Raw genomic sequence first — 21,692 nt, forward strand, 5'->3', positions numbered from 1 at the left:
ACACTTTAAAAGGCGTAAGTATAGCCTGTGAGCTCGCCAATACATGACGGATGACATTAACATAACCATAGAAAAACATAGCAGTTGAGCTCTCAGAAGTAAAGCAACGTGAATGCAGCAATGCTTGAACTACATGTCAATAATATTCTAATAATAAATAATATTATTTGGCCATACGGAACTTTAAAGCACACCTTGGTTTAATTACTAATAGTATTTTATCGGTTAGGTAGGTGTATTTAAAAAATGTTGCGTACCTGAAAAAAGCACAAATAATTATGTTTTTGTAAATGATGTCAGTAGCGACACTCAGAGAGTGGCTTTGTGACGTTTTGACATTTTTTATAAGAAATTCATGGCGTAGCCGAAATACTGTTATAAAAACGAGGATGTTTTTGTTGATTGACGTTAGCAGGCGCTACCCAGGGGCGACTTTGTGACGTGAGAAATTATTTAAAAAGAGAGATTTATGGCGTAGCCGAAATATTGTTATTAAAACGAGGATGTTTTTGTTGATTGACGTTAGCAGGCGCTACCCAGGGGCGACTTCATGACGTGATGAAATTATTCATTTAAATATTTTTTTTCATTTTACATAGCGTAGCCGAGATAAGAAATTGCGTGGTGTTTCGAAATTTAACCGTGTAGGTAGCCGCCTAGTTACAATATTATTTTTGTATAACTCCTGTTTTATAATGTTTATGTATTTATCGCTATAAGAATTAAACTAAAGATAGTTTTTACTTTTAATCGCTATCCGTTTTTTTAAATTATGTTTGTAACACTCAGTAATATTTATTTTTCAAGTATTCAATATTATTTTTGCATTTTAATTAATATTGTTAATATAAAGCGTATTTTTATTTATTCGAATTTACTAGACTGTTTTTATTACAAAAAATAAAAATGCATATTTCTCTATGTATTTTTCTGTTATAAACAATCTATTAAAATAATACACATCAAATTTCCATTGTCTGTTGATTTTATTTGCAATCTTCTTTTTTTTCGATGGTTAAAACTCTAGGAAATTCAAAGACAATAAAATTTTTACTGTCATATATTGGCGAGCTCACACGCTATACATAGCCCCTTTAAAAGGACACAACACGGCATAGTTGAATTCAAATCAGAAGTTGCGTACTGAGCGACGTCTACAAAGAAACTAATGGGGCAAAACGTAAACCTACTCATTTATGAGTTGTTGATTCGCCTTTTGTTTGACGTGCGTATGTAGTTTCTGGACTATTCTTAATTCTATTTATTTATTTATTCATATTTTTTGCTTACAAACTATAGTTAATAATAAAAATAATGTGACCTCACTGGGTTTCCCGTGCCGAGGACACTTAACAATATACTTTTAAAAAAAATTACATTTGAGAATAAACAAAGAAGACTTACTTAAAAAAAACGAAGATAATTAACAAATATTCAGACAATTTTAAAAACAAGGTATTTATTTACATCCATATTATTTATATTACAAAACACACAATGAAAATAACAAAAACCAAACATAACATGTGTCATTAATTTTGAAGATGTTTTTTAAATTGACCTAAATTTAAATTTACTGTCTTATATTTCACTTAAAGATTCTTCTCATCGTTTCTTTGAATCCCTTAAAATAAATATGTGTTTATGTTTTTCCTTTTTTAAAAAAAAATGTTATTACTATTTTATTTTATTTTTACATCTGAGTATGTTTTTCATTCTTTATTTCCATTCTTAATTCTTAATTACTCTTACAAGTTTTCTTCATTTTTAATATTATTTCCATTTGTAAATACTCACTACAAACTACAAACCTTAAAATATATTTTTTTTTCACTTAAATTTAAATTTTTAAACAACTTTCATTTATGTTTTCTTTTTCCTTCTCTTTTTTATACTTTCATAATTAACATTAGATTTAATTGCTTTTTAATATGGAAACTTCACTGGTCCATTAGAATTAAGTCCAATTGTGTAAAATATTAAACTTTGTAATTGTACTGTATGTTTCCTGAATAAAAGAAAATAAATAAAATAAAAAAAATAAGCTATACACTTGTGGAGCAGTTGATTCAATATTGGTAAGGGCGAATGAGACAATCCATTTTACTTCTACCTAGCTCCACTATCCATTTTTTATAGCCCTTTTAAACATTTTCTCATTATTAATTGTTTTAATAGATAGTGGAAGTAGGTTATAGATTTTAATTGAATAATACTCAAAATTCCTTTGTCCGAAAGTGGTTTTAGTTTGTATTTGTTTATGTTGTCTATGTGTTGAGGATCTAGTGATTATATTATTTGTATGTGATTTATGATTATTAAAATATATACATATGTAGGTACTGCAGATTTGATAATATTTAATAATCAATTATCAATCTATAATAAACATTATTGAAAGCACCCATCATTTATTTATTTAACTTTTTGTACATAATGTTATTTGTACATTGGCGGGCTTATTGCCAAATGGCAATTTCTTCCAACCAACCAAATAAAATAAAAGTTTTGTAACAGACGCGGCGGATCACTGCTTCGTCCGTAGCAATCGCGCCCGTCACAAGAACTGTATTTCTATAGGTGCTGGTGTCAAACGCAGAGTGGCCGGGCGTAGGCGGGCCTCGGCCGACGAACGATAAGCTCCGGGGGAGGTATCGTCGCCTAGAGATCCCTTGCGGGGTCGCTAGCGAGTAGCGCTGGCGGCCGCAATCCTGAGTCAGGCAACCGGGTTGTAAGGCCGGTATCTCTCCGTCGGTGGGAACGGCGGGGTGTGTTCCGGGGAAGTATCCAAGGGTCCAAATTATCCGGGGTCCAAAATCCAATCCAAAGAGTATCCGAGTTCCAAGTCCAGGGGGGTAGCGGTGTTCGAATCCAGGTGGCGATGAGGTCCGGTTTGAAGCGAGGTAGGGAGGTGAAGTGGAGAGTAGAAAGCCTTAGTAGTGTGGTGAGATGACTGACTTTATTTTTCCCCGGCGGGGCTATATATACAACATTTTGCCGTGCGGCGGTGGGCTAGGCCAATAGCGGGCGGTGCTAGGTTGACCAATCACGCGGCGAGAGAGATAGCGAGCACATTTGCCGGCTCTATCGGTCTCTCTCGCGCCACGTATAAGGTCCCCACCCTCCCGCTACCGGCCGCAGTTCCCCGCCGACCGCGCGGCGATCAACACTTATACAGAACAACATAAAAACACATTATGGGCATACAAATATTTTCATGAATTCTAATCTATATGTGGGCTTCAGTATGGCGATCACCACCCCCGAAAGTGACAAATACTAGTCTTTATTGAGGAGGTGGTAGATCGCTTACACATACTGAAGCCTCCTATGCTACATTAAAACCCCAGGAAGGGCCGCCAAGTTGGTGCATGTACTTTTACGTCGGCAACACTCCCCCCTGCCGAGGAGGCATCTCTGCGCCGACGTCGTCCTTGATTTGCAACACGGCGAGCTTGACGGCGGGTCGTGTGTAGGTTCCGGTGGCTGTCTGGACCCGGGCGCTCCTGACTTGTCCATCCTTCCCTGGTGTGACTGCTATGACGCGTCCCCGCGGCCATTCATTCCGCGGGAGGGCGGCGTCCGTTATTATGACCAGGTCATCGACCATGATCGGTGTGGCGGCCTGTTGCCACTTCCGTCGCTGTGCCAACGTCGGGAGATATTCCCTCATCCATCTTTTCCAAAATGCGTCGGCTAGTTTCTGCGCCACCCGCCATTGTTTTCTGAGGCACAGTTCGGGCGGCGCGTCTCTGTAATCGGCCAGATGCGGCTGGGCCCCGCTCGACCCGATGAGAAAGTGCATCGGAGTCAGCGGAGCGTCGTCTCGGCTATCAAGCGAGACGTGGGTTAGGGGCCGAGTGTTTACTGTGTACTCGGCCTCCGCTATCGCTGTCATTAGCGTTTCCTCTCGGGGGGCTTGTTCCTTTAGAATCACCATAAGCGCCCCCTTTATCGACCGGACGAGCCGTTCCCAGGCTCCCCCCATGTGTGGCGCCGATGGCGGGTTGAACACCCATTTGATCCCTCTCCTTGTCGCCTCGTTCTGTAGTTCGGGATCGTGGGCTAGTTCCTTCATGGCGGCCGCCATCTCTTTGTCTGCGCCTCTGAAGTTCGTCCCGTTGTCCGAGTAGAGCGTTGTCGGATGTCCTCTGCGGGCCGCCATCCTTCTGAGGGCCTGCACCGTCGAGTCAGTACTCAACGACGGTGTAATTTCAATATGCACGGCCCTCGTAACCATGCACGTAAACAGGGCCCCGTATCGTTTCTCCCGGCGTCTTCCGATAGTTACGTATACGGGCCCGAACATGTCCACCCCACAGTGGGTAAAAGGCCTTACGTGATGATCGAGTCGGCCGGCAGGCAGCTGTCCCATAAGCGGAGGCTGCGGGCGGGCCTTCTGTATTCGACAGTAGCGGCACTCGTATATAATTTTCCTTATATTTGTCCGTAATCGTGTTATAAAGAACTGTTGTCTGAGTTCGCTGAGTGTCCGCTCTGTACTTGCGTGTTGCCGCGACTCGTGATAATGCCTTATCAATAGACGCGTATAGGCGTGCGCTCCGTCCAGTATGACGGGCGCCTTTAGTTGCTCGCTCACCGCGGGGGCTTCCATAATTCGCGTCCCCATTCTGAGGACGCTATCTTTATCGAGGTAGGGAGTGAGGCCCAGCAGGCGGCTGTTCCGCGGGAGGCACTCCCCCCGTCTAATTGCGGCTATCTCGGCGTGGTAACTGTCTGTCTGGCTTATGAGTATCCACGCCCTCTCTGATGCCTTGAGTTCCGGGGCGATGAGTGTCGCGCTTCCTGTATTCTTTTTCCTGCAGCGGTTTATGAAGCGCAACACCCACGCTGTAGTCCTGATCAGTCTCCGCCAGGAGGAAAATCTTCTTTCGTCCGGGAGGGCTGTCATCACGATGGCACTGTTCGCACACTTTATTTCACTGCTTGTATCCGGGGTCGCCGTTATTACCTTGAGCGGCGGCCATTGACTTTTATTTTTCTTTATGAAACTCGGCCCACTGAACCACATGCCGGCCGGGGAGATGTCTGGTATCTCGCCGTCCCGCGTCCCGAGATCAGCGGGGTTCTTCTTTCCTGGTACCCACCGCCACTCTTGAGCGTTCGTTAGCTCATCTATTTCCCCTAGGCGGTGGGCTACAAATGGCGTGAAGATGCGCGAATCACTCTGGACCCAGCACAGCACCGTAGTAGAATCTGTCCAGTAGTAGGTATCGCGTATATTACTTCCGCATTCTTTCTTGATTGTGGCCGCCAGTCGTGCGGCCATGAGCGCGGCTTGTAATTCCAGGCGTGGAATTGATAGCGCTCGTAGCGGGCTAACTCGGCACTTGCTAGCCATGAACGTCGCATTCCTTCCGGCGGCGTTCTCCTCCACGATGTAGGCTACGGCGCAGCTCGCTTGCTCCGAGGCATCGGAAAATACGTGCAGCTCTACTGGCTGGCCATTGGCGCTCGATACGCGCCGCGGTATAGCGCACTCGGTATTGCGTAATATGTCCACCCAAGTGCGCCATTTCTCTGCGTGTTCTTCATTCACTTGTTCGTCCCACTCTATGTGGGAGCGCCACACATCTTGTAGCAGTATTCGCGGGCGTATTGTCAAACACCCTACGAAACCGAGTGGATCGAAAATGCTCATAACTTCACTTAGCATCTGCCGTTTTGTAGGCCTCTCTGTTGGAACCTCCCGTGACACTTTAAATTTAAATTGAAACTCGTCTGTCACCGGGTCCCATTTGATGCCGAGGACCCTCTCTGTCACGGAGGTTCCGCTAATTATTTCGCGTGCGCTTTTCCCTCTCAGACTTGAAGGAATCGCTTCCATTACGGAGGGATCATTACTCGCCCAATTCGCGAGGATGAATCCGCCCCGCCGTAGTAGTTCGCTGACATCGTGGCGCAGTTGTATCGCCTCTGTTGCACTGTCTACGGCATCCATATAGTCGTCCATGTAGAATTTATTTCGCACAGCATCCCTGGCGGCGGCCATCTCTTGCCCGTGATCTTCTGCGACTTGATTTCTCACGTACTGTGCGCTGCTCGGTGAACACGCCGCGCCGAACGTCATCGACGTCATAATCATTTCCCGAATTTCTTCTTCGGGACTATCGCGCCAGAGGAACAGCTGCGCCCTCTGGTCTTCTTTTCTTATTTTAATTTGGAGAAACATCTCCCTTATATCTGCTGCCAGCGCGATCTTTCCCTCGCGAAATCGCATTATATTTCCCATAAGCGATGAGAGAAGGTCCGGGCCGTTGGCCAACATGTCGTTCAATGACTTCCCGTTGCAGCGGCTGGCGGCGTCAAATACTATCCGTATTTTATCCGGTTTATTCACGTTCGTCACTGCGAAATGCGGCAAAAACCAAAGCCCACTCGCAGTGTCTTGTCTTTCAGCCAGCGTCAGTTCCCGGGCATACCCCTTGTCTAGATATTCTTTAATCTTTAACTTGTAAGCCGCGGCGAATTCACTGTTTTTACTGAACTTTTTCTCTATGCTTAAAAATCGATTCAGCGCTGTACGGCGATTATCCGGTAAACATATTCGATTGTCTTTCCACAGTAGCCCTGTCTCGTACTGTCCTTGCGGTAGGAAACGTGTCGTGGCTCTCATGGTTTCTGTGGCTCGCGCCTCCTGACGCGATATCTTGGCTGTCGAACTTATACCTAACGCGTCGACGGCGTAATTTTGTTTAACTAGATTTTCTAGTCTCTGTTCTGTACTAAGCGCCATTAGTATGCTGGCGTTAGTCTGGCGTGTCCGCCCACCGTGTATCACCTTTCCTAAGGCTGTCACTGAGGCGATGTATTCCCCGCATCTCCGTGCCTCTCTCGTCACTATGAGAGAGGCGTTATCTTGGCCGATGAGTAACTGCGGGCACACTTGTCGCATCCTGCCTTCCCCTTCAATCACGGGCTGTAGCGGCAGACTCAGCTTCTGTATTGTGTTTGCGCGGAGAGTGAATAAATCTTCCGTAACTCCGCGCACTTTAATTGTGACTTTTCTTGATGCACTATCTGTTACGCACATTCCGCCGGCACCGTGGATTTTTAATCCTCGAGTCTCTCCCGGCGCGCCGATGTCGTTTGCTATTTTTGCGTCAATCAATGTCACGGTTGATCCCTCATCTAGTAACGCGTACGCGTTCACTCGTCCTCGCGGACCACTTAACATGACGGGAATCACTTTTAGGAGGACCGGTTCCTCCCGAGCGTAGGTGCTCGTCACTATATTATTCGTCCGCGAACTGTGGCCGTAATCGTAGTTTCTTTCATTTGAACTCGCGGCGCGGGTTTCGTTCGCGGTCGGTCTGTTTCCCCCGGCGCCCGCCGCTGCAGGCGTGTTGCGGCGGGCATTATTATCTGGCGCTCGTATATCGGCGCTAGACCGAGCTTCACTGATATCGGCACTATTTCTGTCGTGTAATGTCTTGTGATGTGTTCGGCGACATCCATCGAGGCCGCACTTTTTTACATTTCTACACTTTATCGCCCGATGAGTGTTCGATAAACACGAAAAACACAAATTCTTTCGCTTCACTATGTCCCATCTTTCCGGAATACTACACTCTATGTATTCCTGGCACGTTTGTAGTAAATGTCCTCGTCCGCACAAAACACATGACGCTACACTTTTCCCGTTTCCCTCTGTTGAAATCACTGTATGCACTTGTTCTCGCTTCTGTGGCTTCTCGCGTTGTTTTCCGCTGTACACTTGCGGCTCTATTCCGCCGCCTATCATCGAAGATTCCGTTAAATCTTCCAAGAAGAGCGCGAAATCCTTCGCGGAGGGCCTCACCCGGTTTCCTCTTCTGCTGTACCACCAGAGAGACTTCATGCACAGCGGTAACTTGCTCACTAGTTCACTTAGTAGTTGTGGCGTAGACATGTAATCGCCACCGAAGCCTTCTAAGGTCGCTATCGCGTTCCGAACTGCGCTAGACAGATCTACTAATGCTTGCGTAGATCCGTCGTTCTGTATGCAGCGGAGCCTTCTCACTTTTTCCAACAAGGAAGACGCTACAATGTCCGGCTGGCCGTAGTGTAGCTCCAACGTCTTCATTATCACCCTCACTTGGCTTGGATCCACTAGTAATGACGACACAGATTCTCTTGCCCGTCCTTTTAACGCACGCTGTAGACGCAGGAGGTTTTCTGGATCCGAAAGGCAGCACATCTCCGTCGACTGAGTGTACTGTGATTTGAAAGTAGCCCATTCCTGCGGCTCTCCGGCGAAGGCGGGTAGGTCCTTGGCAGTAGATTGGCGCGCTATCATGGCGCCGACTCTGCTAACGTCCTCTGGGGCTGAAGTCGGGCTTCTTCCTTGCGAAGCCTCTAGTAGAATCGCCATTTTTGACAGCACCGTCATGATGCCGTCCATATCCGTAGTACGCGGCGCGGGCTCGGGATTCGTCTCCAAGGGCACGCGTCGGTCTTGATCGTGTAGTGAAGCACGGAGCGTTCGAACCTGCGTCCTCAGCCGCTGGACTGTATCTTCGGATGTGTCCGACTCGGCTGAGTCCTGATCTGTAGCAGGGTCTTCTCTCGGTTCCGTGCCTCCTCGACCCGAGCGGAGTGAAGGGGTTCTCGAAGTCATCTCTAGGCGCTCTGCGATGAATATCCGGCTCGAAGGACCAACTTGTAACAGACGCGGCGGATCACTGCTTCGTCCGTAGCAATCGCGCCCGTCACAAGAACTGTATTTCTATAGGTGCTGGTGTCAAACGCAGAGTGGCCGGGCGTAGGCGGGCCTCGGCCGACGAACGATAAGCTCCGGGGGAGGTATCGTCGCCTAGAGATCCCTTGCGGGGTCGCTAGCGAGTAGCGCTGGCGGCCGCAATCCTGAGTCAGGCAACCGGGTTGTAAGGCCGGTATCTCTCCGTCGGTGGGAACGGCGGGGTGTGTTCCGGGGAAGTATCCAAGGGTCCAAATTATCCGGGGTCCAAAATCCAATCCAAAGAGTATCCGAGTTCCAAGTCCAGGGGGGTAGCGGTGTTCGAATCCAGGTGGCGATGAGGTCCGGTTTGAAGCGAGGTAGGGAGGTGAAGTGGAGAGTAGAAAGCCTTAGTAGTGTGGTGAGATGACTGACTTTATTTTTCCCCGGCGGGGCTATATATACAACATTTTGCCGTGCGGCGGTGGGCTAGGCCAATAGCGGGCGGTGCTAGGTTGACCAATCACGCGGCGAGAGAGATAGCGAGCACATTTGCCGGCTCTATCGGTCTCTCTCGCGCCACGTATAAGGTCCCCACCCTCCCGCTACCGGCCGCAGTTCCCCGCCGACCGCGCGGCGATCAACACTTATACAGAACAACATAAAAACACATTATGGGCATACAAATATTTTCATGAATTCTAATCTATATGTGGGCTTCAGTATGGCGATCACCACCCCCGAAAGTGACAAATACTAGTCTTTATTGAGGAGGTGGTAGATCGCTTACACATACTGAAGCCTCCTATGCTACATTAAAACCCCAGGAAGGGCCGCCAAGTTGGTGCATGTACTTTTACGTCGGCAACAAGTTTTATTTTTATAATTCAAGTTACAGAAACTATTCAATAGAAAAAAAAAAAAAAGATTAAAAAGTTAAAAATAGAAATAAACGTATTTGTTTATAAATTACTTTAAATCAAAACTATTACTCGATGGGAAAAAGGAAAAAAGAGGAAAGAGGAAAAAGGAAAGAAGAGAGATTAAGGAAGAGAAAGGAGATGTTTCTTCAGACGTGACTTAAACAGAGATAATGTAGTAACATCTTTGATGGTGGATGGGAGATGATTCCACAGTCAAGCCGCATGGACACTATATGAGTTAGAGAAGAAAGAGGAATTGTGTATGGGTATTAAGAGAGTGCCTATTATTCTAGCATCATAAAATATACGCTAGTTCAGTGTTCAATATAACTCACTTTTTCTATTTTTCAAAAACAGTATGGTGGTTTTAATTCGTTTAGTTATTTTACAATAGTAATCATACAGTTGTCAGTGGGTTTTCAAATGGGCTATGAATGCCTATTCTACTTATATTCAATACACACTTCTTTTGCAACCTGTTTTTTGACAGTATAAGATACCTAATATTGAAAATAACACAATAAATATGACTTCATATCTAAAATTTGTTGTTTACATATTTCAATGATTGTTTTGTTTATTACTAATTTACAGATCAGCAAGGGAGAACTATGGAGACAACGCCATAGGTTATGTTCAAGTAAAGAGGACTGGTGATATATGCACGGTCAAAGCTAGAGTTACACTGGAGCATAAGATCAGAACAAAAGCGTACTCAGTAATCCTAATTTGTAATGAAGCTCTGGAAGAAATAGAAGAATGTAAATGTGAAGATTGCCCAGCTTCTCAAGGTTAGTTAGTATTGTTTAAAAAAAAACAGTTTTCGAGTCAACCATGAAAAATTTTTGGTATTCATTTAAAGGGGTTTTAGTCCCAACATTCTTGTATTGAAGTGAAACATGAAATTGGTAGAGGAAGGATGAAATCAGAGTGAACACAGTCGATTGGTGTAATTTTTAAGATCAGAAAAGGGTCACTGAGATGGTTTGGTCATGTAGAACGAATGGATGACAATAGAATGGTAAAACAGATATATATATATATAAAGCAATAAAAAATAAAGAGGTTTTTGCTTATATGATTTTAGAAAATTTATTTAGTGTCATTTTCATACAGGTAACAATTACAATGTAAATAAATGTTTATAATAATCAAGAGTGCTTTATACGATTTTATATTAGAAAGCATTTTTTGAAATTGTTTTTTTTTTTTTAATGTTTAAAGTGATAAAAACATTTTTATGTTTCATGATTTGATTAATGAATCTTGGAGGTTCACTATGCCACACACAACCCTTATGATTTCGTCATTAATAGGAATGTGGTTGTGTGGTACACTCACATGCATTCGGCACATTTTAAATTCACGAATCCTACTAATAAAACGCTCCACATGAATCCGTAAAGCGGCTTTTCTTTTTGCCTGTTTGACTTCTTTCTGGTTACTAAGAATGTTGGCAAAAACACTAGGTGGTCTTACAAGAGAGCAAGCCTGGAGTTAGAGCAAATTCCAATGTGTTTAAAACCCCTGTCAGCCATCACAGATATCCCTGGATGTAAACTGTTGAGATAGCCACAATCTTCAATTATTATTCTATCAGAGGCACGTCTGCCATAACCACAAGAAATAAAATTTATAAACCCATCTGGCGTACATGACACCAAATATTTTATAGTATTGCAACCTTTGTACTCGGACCAAGTTAGAGACTGGTGTACAGGATTAGTTGGTTTATTTATTTGAATTTCTAGACAATCTATAATACTCTGAACGTTTGAATATCTTGATCTAAAACTTATAGGTAATTGGCATCTTATTTTGCTTGCTGATGGCTGAAATATTAAGCTTTTAAAAAATACATCCATTAAAAGTAGTTTTTATTAATATTCTACTGACAGATGCCTTTGATATTCCAAACTGTAGAGCCAAAATAGCAAATGGCTCGTTAAGCCGATTTTTTTTCAATATTAGTAAAATGTTTATTCTTAATGTAGGTATTTTAGATGTTAATAGAGAAATGACATGAAACATGTTTTTAGGTATACCAAAACATAACCGTGGATTCCTATCAATTAACATTATAGTTGAATTGCGCATATACGAGTTGAAGTGAATCCCGGTACCATCTTCATACATTGGATCCAGAGTCTTAGGGTGGAAATCATCAGATTCCGAATTGGAAATAAACGTTGAGGTACAATGGTTTTTTATTCTGAATGCTTAGTTGAAGTTAAACCGTAAAACTTGACTGGCAAGCAAGCTATACTACATTGTGAAGTGGAAACAGTAGTCCCCTTATTTTGGACCAGAAACTTCTATTGTACTTGCACAGCTTTGTGTAGTACTTTGCATCTTTCAGGTGAGGTTTGAGTAGATACGTGAACCTCTTTCACCAAAGCTCGCTCTTCTGTATAAGATTCCTGCTGTGGCTCCGGCTGCAGCTCTGGTTCTTGTTTCATTGCACTTGCAATTAAATCTAAACGTTGTCGTTTTGTTCCTGTCAGTCTTGGCGTGAAAACACTATTTTTTTGACAGTGAAACTTGTGAGGTGTCACATGTTTACTCAATTTCATAATACCACCCATTAATTTAACCCTCATGAAGTTTTCAACATCTTCGAGCTTTAAAACAAATGTAAGTTCATAGATGCATAAGTAAAAAAAGATATTACCTTATAAATTTTAATTCTATGTATATTACCTATATTGAATGGAAATATGCAAAAGATTTTGAGTTAAAAAATGATAAAACGGTAAAACTATTTCAGCATAATGTTGTTAACATGTGGATACGTACATTAAAATGATCTTCACAGCAGTGGAGGTGACTTTTTGGAGATATGGGAAGGTTTTTTTTTTGGGTCCGGTTTCATGGCGGAATACCATTTTTGCCGGCTTTTCGAGTAATTTGGAAACGCTAAAAAAACTTATTTGGCGTTTTTTTTTGTAGTATTTGTGCACATGGGAACAAAACAGTACTTAATTGAAAACATTTTATTCATTTTTTTTAATGCTAAAAATAACCACAAAACAGTAAAACTTAAGAGCGCGCGAATGGACGTGAGAAAGTGGTATGAAGTATTGCGAGATGTCAAAAAATATCGACATCTGTGATGTCACACAGTGAATCTCGCGAAATCGCAGGCTTTGGGTACGATTTAAAAGTCCGTATTTTAAACAGTTGCAGTAAATTTATTTACAATCGTAAAAAAATGCACTGTTCTAATTTTTTGCTTAATTTTTAAAAAAATAAAAAAAATATGTGAAACAACCCTATTGTTATAAATATTAGGTATATTGATGTTTTTGATCTATATAATATTAAAAATAATTGATAAACTTGTTTTTTTGTGTTATCACAGTGCCGATTTGTATATTTTTTATTTTTTTTGCACCACAACAGGCCAGGAGGCCAAATTACAGTGGTGAATTACATCACAGAACACCCAGACTTGATGAAAATCACATTTATGTGTTCTCACCGGGAATCGAACCCGAAACCTTCCGTGTGTGAGTCAAGCGTCTTGACCGCTACACCACGGAGGCGGCCTGTTGTGTTGATTACTCCTATATCCAAACTCCGTAATACACTTTCTAAACTAAGTTTTAAATTTAAACTGCAAATATTTTTACGTTTATGTACGACGATACGACAAACAATTAATTATTCTTCATTTTTGTGGTGTACGAAGTATGAAGTATGTGGCGAAGAGGAGGCTAGTGACGTAAGCGGGGTGGTCTATGTTACCCGCAGCGGCAAGGGTCAGCATTGCATGGTAGACCATGAATGATAGCATTCATTGCAGTCTTGTATCCAACTAACTGTTATCATTGAAGAGTCTCCTTAGCCAACACCATTACAATTGTGTACAAGCCTGACAGTTTAGGTCTAAAACTTAAACCCTTTTACCATTAACTTCTTGAATTTCAAGAAGCTATTCCTCCATGCAGTATGTAGGAATTGGCCCATTGACATATTATTTTTTATTTTTATTTATTTATATTAATACACACATGCCCTGAGCCCTCAAGCCCAAACGTTCAGTCATGCCCAAGGCGTATTTAGTTGTTCTTTGACCGCCAGGCAGACGTGACGTTTAGAATCGAGACCAAATGGCCTACTTGAGTCATAAAAGCGTGTAAACACCATTCGGATTAACATTGTAAAAAGGATTGCGTAACTTTCCATTGGTAAATATTTGTTCATGAGTGATTAACAAAGCTTAAAACAATTAATATTCAAATATAAATATTATTTTTTGTAAACGTCAAACTATGCCTAGCGGCGCAATTGCGAAGTTCTTCTTAGTTGCAGGGATGCACTGATAAGAATATGTTTTTAAAATATAATAAACGTGACTTAATATTATTTCTGCATTTCCTAAAATTCAGTGAAATTATAAGGAATTTAAGAAAAGAACCTGAATAGGATCCAGCAAAAATAAATATTGATTGTTTACGACAAAATAAAACTTTATTTATAAACCAAAAATGAGAATCCTCCAATTTTTGGTAGCATATGCATGCTCTTTGAATGCATTCCTTGTATAAATATTTTACTCTATAGGGCGTGTCTATGTGTTTTATGTCGATGAATTGGCCAAATTGATCTGTTCATTATTTTCATTTAAATAAATGGTAAATACTAGTCGAGGAAAGAACATGCAACAGGAAATTTCACTATGCAAAAAATAATGTATATTCAATTTATTAACATAGTTTTTAAGTATAATATCACAAATAAATGCAGTAAAATACTGGAACTCTACATTTAATAACAACTTTAAGTACATAAGAACATTTTCATGTAATAAAAATAAAATATTTACATTAAGGTAGTCATGGAAATTGTTGAAAAATAATCAAAATAGTTGATGTAAATAAGATTAATTTCTTAAGTCAAACCGATGATTCTGGATTTTTCCAATCTTCTTGATCATCAACAGCGTCTTGACGCCATAAGTAGCTACTCTTTAAACTTGCATCGGAATTACCATGAGAGAGAACATTCATACTGTGAGGCTCCAGCAAACTACTGAAAGAATCGGTACTCCTCGAATTTGAAACGAAGCTTACTCTTTTATTATGAGGACTTTCCAAATCTTCTATGTTATATTCACTCAGATATACTTCATTGCTAGGTGGTAAAATATCATGGCATTTTATATTGCATTGGCCATCAATTGATGGATTGAAGATGTGGGATTCACTGGAACTACGATCAGAACTGGGGCTGAATTCTACACTAATAGTGGCATCTGATATATTACAATCATGTTTTTCAGGTGAAAAAACTTTCTGTGATTGATGGCTATCATATTTTCGTCGTTTATCATGTTTCAAAGGTGAAGTGTCTTTTGAGCTGTGGTGAGAATAACTATTACCACTACTTGAGGAAGTAGATTGCCTGCGGGATGCTTTGTCTTCAGAGGAATGTCTGTGTGCTTTGATAGATATCGAAGGGGATGATCTTTCAGATGAAACTAAGGGTGTAGATTCATCGTCACTTTCCAAATCCCCAGATTTGATGTTTCTTTCATTAGAGACACCTTTGCTGAAGATTTTTTCTTTAAGGCGAGTTATCAATTCGACGCTTGATGTTTGAACAGCATTTTCAGCAACAGATTGATTCTTAAGGTTTTCTGTAGAATTTTCTAAAGCGTTTTCTGTTCTTGGAGTGCTGTCCTCTGCAGACCGTGACCGAATTCCTGCAAACTCTTTACTAGGTTGTATACATTGATCTTCTGTCGTCAACAAAAGTGAAGATGGACGCTTTTTAGAATTTCTTCTGCCAGTGCTTTCAGAGCTATTTTCCATAGATTCACTCATGGAAGATTTCCTGTATGCCTTTTCATGTTTATCCTCACTTTGTTTGAAACTTTCAGGATTAATTGATTGCTGAATCATACTAGATTTATCAATATCTGTTTGATTGCGCAAACTGTGCCAGGAACTATCACTGTGGGAAATTTTATCCTTGTTACTTTGAAAAACTTTACATGATTCTTGATTAGTAATTTTAGTAGTTTTATTTAAATCGAAATCAAATTTATTTTGTGAAGGTTGACTTACATAATACAGAGGTGTATTTGTTTTCACAGTCTCATCTTCAAATTTAACCATGACTGTTGTGGAATCATTATTTTTAAGACTAGTTTCTGAACCAAAATTAAATCCCCTTTCGTTGATAGAAACATGTTTTTTTGATGATGATTTAAAACTTCCTTTAGGTTTAAGGATTGAAGGATCAGATTTTCGTGGAAGTTGAGGTGATGAAGTCAGAGAAGAAGGTGGTGAGGAAGCTTGCCAGCTACCGCCGGGTGCCAGCAATACCAATTGAAGGGCTTCACTTTCATCTGAAACTGAAAAAAATAATTTGACGTAATATGCACTTACAGTCTAATACAATTTAGGATTATATAAAAATTACAAAATAATTCATGAAGGTAAAATAATAATAAATACTTTTGATAAAATTTTATTACATATTTTTATGCAATATACATAAATTATATATTTCAGTAAAATTATTATGTATTTAAAGAAAAATAAGTACTGAAAATATGTAGCATGTATTCCTGATTTATTTCATCAGTTTGTTTTTAAATTGATTCCTTTCATTCAAGCTGCAATATACACACTACGCTTTTTTTTCTATTGAACTTCCAAGGGAGATAAACCACTACACTAATTATATTATCATCTACAAGAATTGCAAATGTAGTTTTTCGAATCAGTGTCAAAATAGTAGATTGAATCGATATCTGTTGTTAAAGAATACTCTTTTTTATTTTTTTATTTATACAGCATAACTATTTTCTTCCAAAATCTTTGAGGAATATTATCCAAAAATGTCTTTGTAGTTTTTTATTAAACCGATTATAGAAAAGAGTTATGATAAAAATAATTACAAAGTTATGGCGTTTAGTATTCTTAGAGGGATAACAAAAACAATCTAATATTACTTCGGGTAATTTGAGGTGAAAATTTTCTTTCAGATAAAAAAAAACTGCTACTATGATAATAGTTTTGAGAGAGAGAAACACTCAATCCACTATAAAAATATTTTTAACTAAAAAACTAGGTTTATAGTTCTACAAGCAGTTGATATTAATCATAAGATTTTTTTGTCATTTTGTAATAAGGCTTTAAATTAATTAATTTTCACACTCAAAAAATGTATTTCTCAATTTCTTAGTCTGTGTTGCTTCTTACCTTTTTCTCAAGTCCAAAACATTCATATTATGATGGTTTTAAGTGTAAAAAAGAATGAAATTTTATGGCATGTACGTTTTCAAATATAAAATAGATTAAATAATTAATTCAATGTAGTCTGATTGATATGTATACAATATTAAAAAAATGCTAATAAAAGACTATAAAAAAAGCATCCTGAATTGGGAGTTTGTTCCACCGAAGGTGCGGTATATTGTCGTCGTGGTGGTGAAGAGAACCAACCCACTTTTTTTTAAAACTAGTTTTTTGCGTAGTTTTTATATGGAGACCTAGCATCCTTTCACACTTTAGCGAAATCGAGTATTGTAATAATGTTATCGCTGAGCTCTCTTCACTGCTATAATGAATATGTTTTTCTGATAAAAATATCGCAACAAACTCAATTTTTGAAGAATGTGGGTTGGCTCTCTTCACCACTGCTATGACGATATATCGCACCTTCGGTGCAACTAAGTCACAATTTAGGACACTTTTTTTTGTTCGTCTTTTATTAGTATTTTTTTAATAATTCAGAATAAGCTTTTTATGTGAAACTATAGCAAAAACAATAAACAATCAATTTGATAAAGATTTAAAACCTACTACAAATAGTAATCCAGTAAAAAGGCAACAAATGCGAAAAATAATTAAAAGTCCTCTCCTGAAAATTTTTAAAATGAGCTATTGTGACTTTGTTACACCTAAGGTGCGATATATGTATTCTGCTGTAATATAATATGCACACAGATATATTAAATCTCGTGAATATGCATATCAAAATAATAATGTTGAATTTGTAGTATAAATTATAACGTGTAAGAATATTTGAAGTGTTTTAAAAATTTATTTCATATGAAATTTATTAGATAGAGGATATACTTATATCTGGACATCTTGTACTAGTTCTCTTCTTTCTATAAGGTAAGATTAGCTAAAAAGCCAGGCTAAAGTGTATGAAATATTATATATATAGGTGGTTTTTAATAATCTTATGATAGATACATTAGTTTTTTTATAAAAAATATTAATTTTCACCAATAACCATGTTTAAAAAATGTTTTGTTTTTATTTTGATATACTAACTACTTTGTGTTATAATATAATAAAAAACATGCTTTCATGCAGCCACCAAATAAAATAAAACTCAGCATTAAGCAATTATTTAAGTTTATTATAATAAAAATAATATATGCCAGCAATACAAAACAAATAAACATATAAAATCGTTTTAGAATAAATAAGCGTATTCAATGCGCTCAAAAGTTTGAGTCTATGTATAAACTAGAATCTAAGACCAACACCTTTTCATTTGATGGAAACATAGGATCAAAAAACTTTTGAAACATATTGAGCACCAAAAAACTTTAATATAAACATGCATGTAAATAATAATTTATTTACGAGAATTGCAAACAGAAAGATTAACAAAATTTTTAAATATGAAATATACTTGATTTTATTATCTAATTTACCTTTGAAGCACCAATTCTGTGATTATATTGGTTATTTCAAAGAAAGGAATAGTAAAATTTAACTCATAATACAATTTTTTATCAGCTAAAAGTAAATAAATGTAATTGAAAGTGACTCAGACTTATTGCACTGACAAAATACATGTTTAAAACAAAATACATAACAAAGGGAAGGAAGTACACAGCCATATTTATGGCAAAGAGTGGAATTCCTATATATCACACATAATTATCACCAGGTACTAAACCATACATAAAACTACTTAAACTAGAAATATGAACAGCAAATATAGAGAAACTAATATTGTCAATTAGTTATCAGGCACTTTAACAGACGAACAAAAAATATTTTTATAAAAAATGTTTACTGCATTTTATATAAATGTCAAAAGAACTCTTCCATGTATCAGTAATAATCTGAAATCGGAGTATGATGAAAAAGTGTTGAAAAAATATATATTATGTAACGCCAATTGTTTGAGCTCCTGTTATTTTAAAATTAGTAATTTTAAATAAAGTGTAAAAGTAACATTTGCGATAGCAAAATATATAAATATAATTATGTTTTCAATAAACAATTTTTGTTTTACACCACCAACCATACAAAATCTAAAATCATAATTAATAGTAATACTGTGTTTGGTGAATTTCTTAAATAGTCATAAAAACATGCGTTGAAAGATATTAAATAGGGAATAAATAACAGGTACAATAAATAAATAATAATTAACATAACACTAACTTGTATCAAAACTAAATTATTTGTATCTACACATGCATAAACGTTTTATAATATTAAATATAAATAAGTATGGATGTAAATGATTACAAATAAAACTAATGGATAAATTGACTGCTCCAAGGAAGACGACCATTCATTTTTGGTTATTTTGCAGGAGAGCAAATTCAATGTTCGAATGTATAAAATTTCAATAAGTGAGGATAAAAAAACAGCAAAGGCTGCTTGCCACAAATCCAATAGAAAAGACAAGAAATGATTTCCACGTTTGATGTATTTTTCTATTAATTGTCTAAATAAACTCATAGTATAGAGAACAACAGGTCCACAAGGACATATTAATATTAACGCACAAACATAAAAACTTTTAATTAGTTAACATTTTTACTATGCATCTACCATAATTCCCCTCATGTTAAAAATGCCCATTGGGTATAAATGACTAATAAAACGACTTACTGCCGTCATTCTTGTAGCAGTCTAAATGGCAGTTAACAGTGTCGAAGAATACAGGTTTATTAATACGGTGCGTCACCAGTGCTGCGATCATTAGGTACCCTGACTATGGTATGGTCGTTGTGTTCAGCGGGCATTATTATGACTGTCGGTTCGAAGTTCTTCTCATCTCTGGTAGATTTTTCGAACTTGACTCTTGGCGCCTCCCGGGCGCTGATATGAGACACTGAGAGTTCCTCTAACTCGTCGGCTGAATCATTAGGTGTTACGTCACAATTCATGCAGATCAGCGGGATGGTTAGTTGAGAATTGGGAAGGTCTGAAGAGAAGTATTGTGTGCTGGGGGAAGGGGGGTGCTGCTCGCAGATGGTGGGGAGCGGGGAGAGGAGCTCACCTGCGGCTACAGGGTCCCCCAGTAATACGTCCTCTAGGGCCTCTTCGTTCAGAGTCTGCAATGCTCCGCATATCATTTGTTCTTCAAGTGTCACCTGGAACAAACCACAGCTCTTATATAGCGGATAAATAAACTATACGGCAAAATTGCAAAAATAAAAAAATTACTATGGTTTTGGTCTTCAAAAGTAAATAAGAGGTGAATTTGATGACTCAAACATTTTAATTTATGATAAAAATCTAAATAAAATTTTAAAATTATAAATAACTTCAGTTAGAGGATATTTTTTAATGATTTCTAATGCATTCTAATATAATAATTATATAAATGTATAATATTTCAAATATTGAGTTTTATGCTATGTAAAGAATATCTGATGTATGTATTTTATTTTATCCATATATAATAGTGAATCCTATAATATACGTAGTATTTGTATTATTATGACAAACATCAATTGATAAAATGTGCAGAATACAATATTTTAAATCAACCCACATTAAGAAAAAAATTCTGACATAAAACTAAAGCATGAAAATATTATCATATCAAGTGAAAAATTATCTTAACACAGAGTTAATTTATTTTGAGAAAACCAATAACATTATTGAATTAAGACAACATTTTTAGCAAGTTATTATGAGCTTGTAAATGTCCAGTAAAACTATGCAAGGGAGGGTCCGATGTCTTGCAGGGCACCTGCTGGCACAGCGCGGGTTTAAACTTGCAACTCGGATTAGACCTGTCTGCGTAATCTATAAGTGTGAAAGCACTACAATCAATGATATGAATCATAAACGTATAAAACATGAGGGTAAAGGTCAAGTAAAAAAATAAAAATAAAATTAAAAAAACAAATTGTTGCAAGTTGACTATTAAAAATGAATAACTCTTTAATAGTAATATTATTTCATAGTCCTTGTACTAGAATCTGAAGCAAAACGCTGATAATTTTGCCTTTGTGTTAATAACAAAGAACTGAGAATCGAATCGATAGTATTTGGTGCTAATAAGGAAATAGTTATAACATTTCATAGCATTTTGTATGTGATTTTGAATAATTATGGCCTATTTCTGCAAAATAATTATCATCTAGAAACTATTTTCTAAGAACTCGATGCACACTGATGATAATGTAAAGTTGTATTACATGGGTCAGAAAATGGTACAAGATCTTGTGCAAGATTTGACCCGATTAATATTTTGTCTTAATATATTACAACAGAGATGAAGATCATTTTATAGAAGGAAATTATGAATTAGGTTGTGGTCCCGTGGTAGTATTGTGGACTAACAAATCAAATGACCGAGGTTCAAATCCCACTTTACTACAACTCGATTTCCATCTTTACAGTACAAGTTCTTTACGTTTAAATGGTCTGAAAATTGGAATATTTAAGTAAATAATAAGAACTCGAGTATTTCTGTTTTTTCTTTTTTAAAAAATGGTCTAGGCATTTACAGGGCTTATGACCTGTAATTGGATGGTTTGAGTGGCTACGTTACACACATTTTTTTTTTGCACCACAATAGGCCAGGATGCCCAATTACAGTGGTGAATTACATCACAGAACACCCAGGCATGAGAAAAATCACATTTTTATTTTTTGTGTTCTCACCGGGAATCGAACCTGGAACCTTTCGTGTGTGAGTCAAGCGTCTTGACCACTGCACCACGGAGGCCGCTGTCTCTTCTATAAAATGTTCTTAATCTCTGTTGCAATATATTAATAATAATAACTCCCAAGGCGATTGAATCCAGTTCATGTCTACAAACATTTTGACAAACTCAAAATATTGTCATTTAATACACAAAT

At 38.2% G+C, this 21,692-nt stretch overlaps 1 protein-coding gene and 2 long non-coding RNA genes across 14 annotated transcripts in view; 1 reads left to right on the top strand and 2 right to left on the bottom strand.

Annotated features, from left to right (window-relative positions):
• Positions 1-21,692, bottom strand: part of LOC148282294 (uncharacterized) — a 232,300-nt gene that overhangs the window by 29,731 nt on the left and 180,877 nt on the right. The gene's annotated exons all lie outside the window — the stretch shown is intronic.
• LOC148282296 (uncharacterized) lies at positions 1,025-15,933 on the top strand. 3 transcript variants are annotated; one of them, XR_015822125.1, is made up of 4 exons: positions 1,025-1,455; positions 10,195-10,391; positions 11,640-11,794; positions 15,830-15,933. It is a non-coding gene; the product is annotated as an uncharacterized LOC148282296 (long non-coding RNA). The 3 variants fall into 3 exon arrangements; XR_015822126.1 differs by having other exon boundaries at positions 1,025-1,229; XR_015822127.1 differs by having other exon boundaries at positions 1,025-1,225.
• Arms (Ankyrin repeat-rich membrane spanning) overlaps positions 14,290-21,692 on the bottom strand; it is a 116,480-nt gene continuing 109,077 nt past the window's right edge. For 8 of the 10 annotated variants that reach the window (XM_088225312.1, XM_088225311.1, XM_088225310.1 and 5 more), the window contains 2 exons: positions 19,876-19,969; positions 14,290-15,961 (listed from right to left, as the gene is read on the bottom strand). In XM_088225312.1, the coding sequence (XP_088081438.1) occupies positions 14,499-15,961; positions 19,876-19,969 (1,557 nt within the window). In that variant the 3' untranslated portion in view covers positions 14,290-14,498. The remainder of the gene's footprint in view (positions 15,962-19,875; positions 19,970-21,692) is intronic. The other 2 variants (XM_088225315.1, XM_088225307.1) reach the window with 2 other exon arrangements.

This window comes from Micrasema longulum, unplaced genomic scaffold, assembly GCF_059751315.1.
Source record: "Micrasema longulum isolate JH-2025_06_02 unplaced genomic scaffold, ASM5975131v1 h1tg000341l, whole genome shotgun sequence".
Classification (NCBI taxonomy): Eukaryota; Metazoa; Arthropoda; class Insecta; order Trichoptera; family Brachycentridae; genus Micrasema; species Micrasema longulum.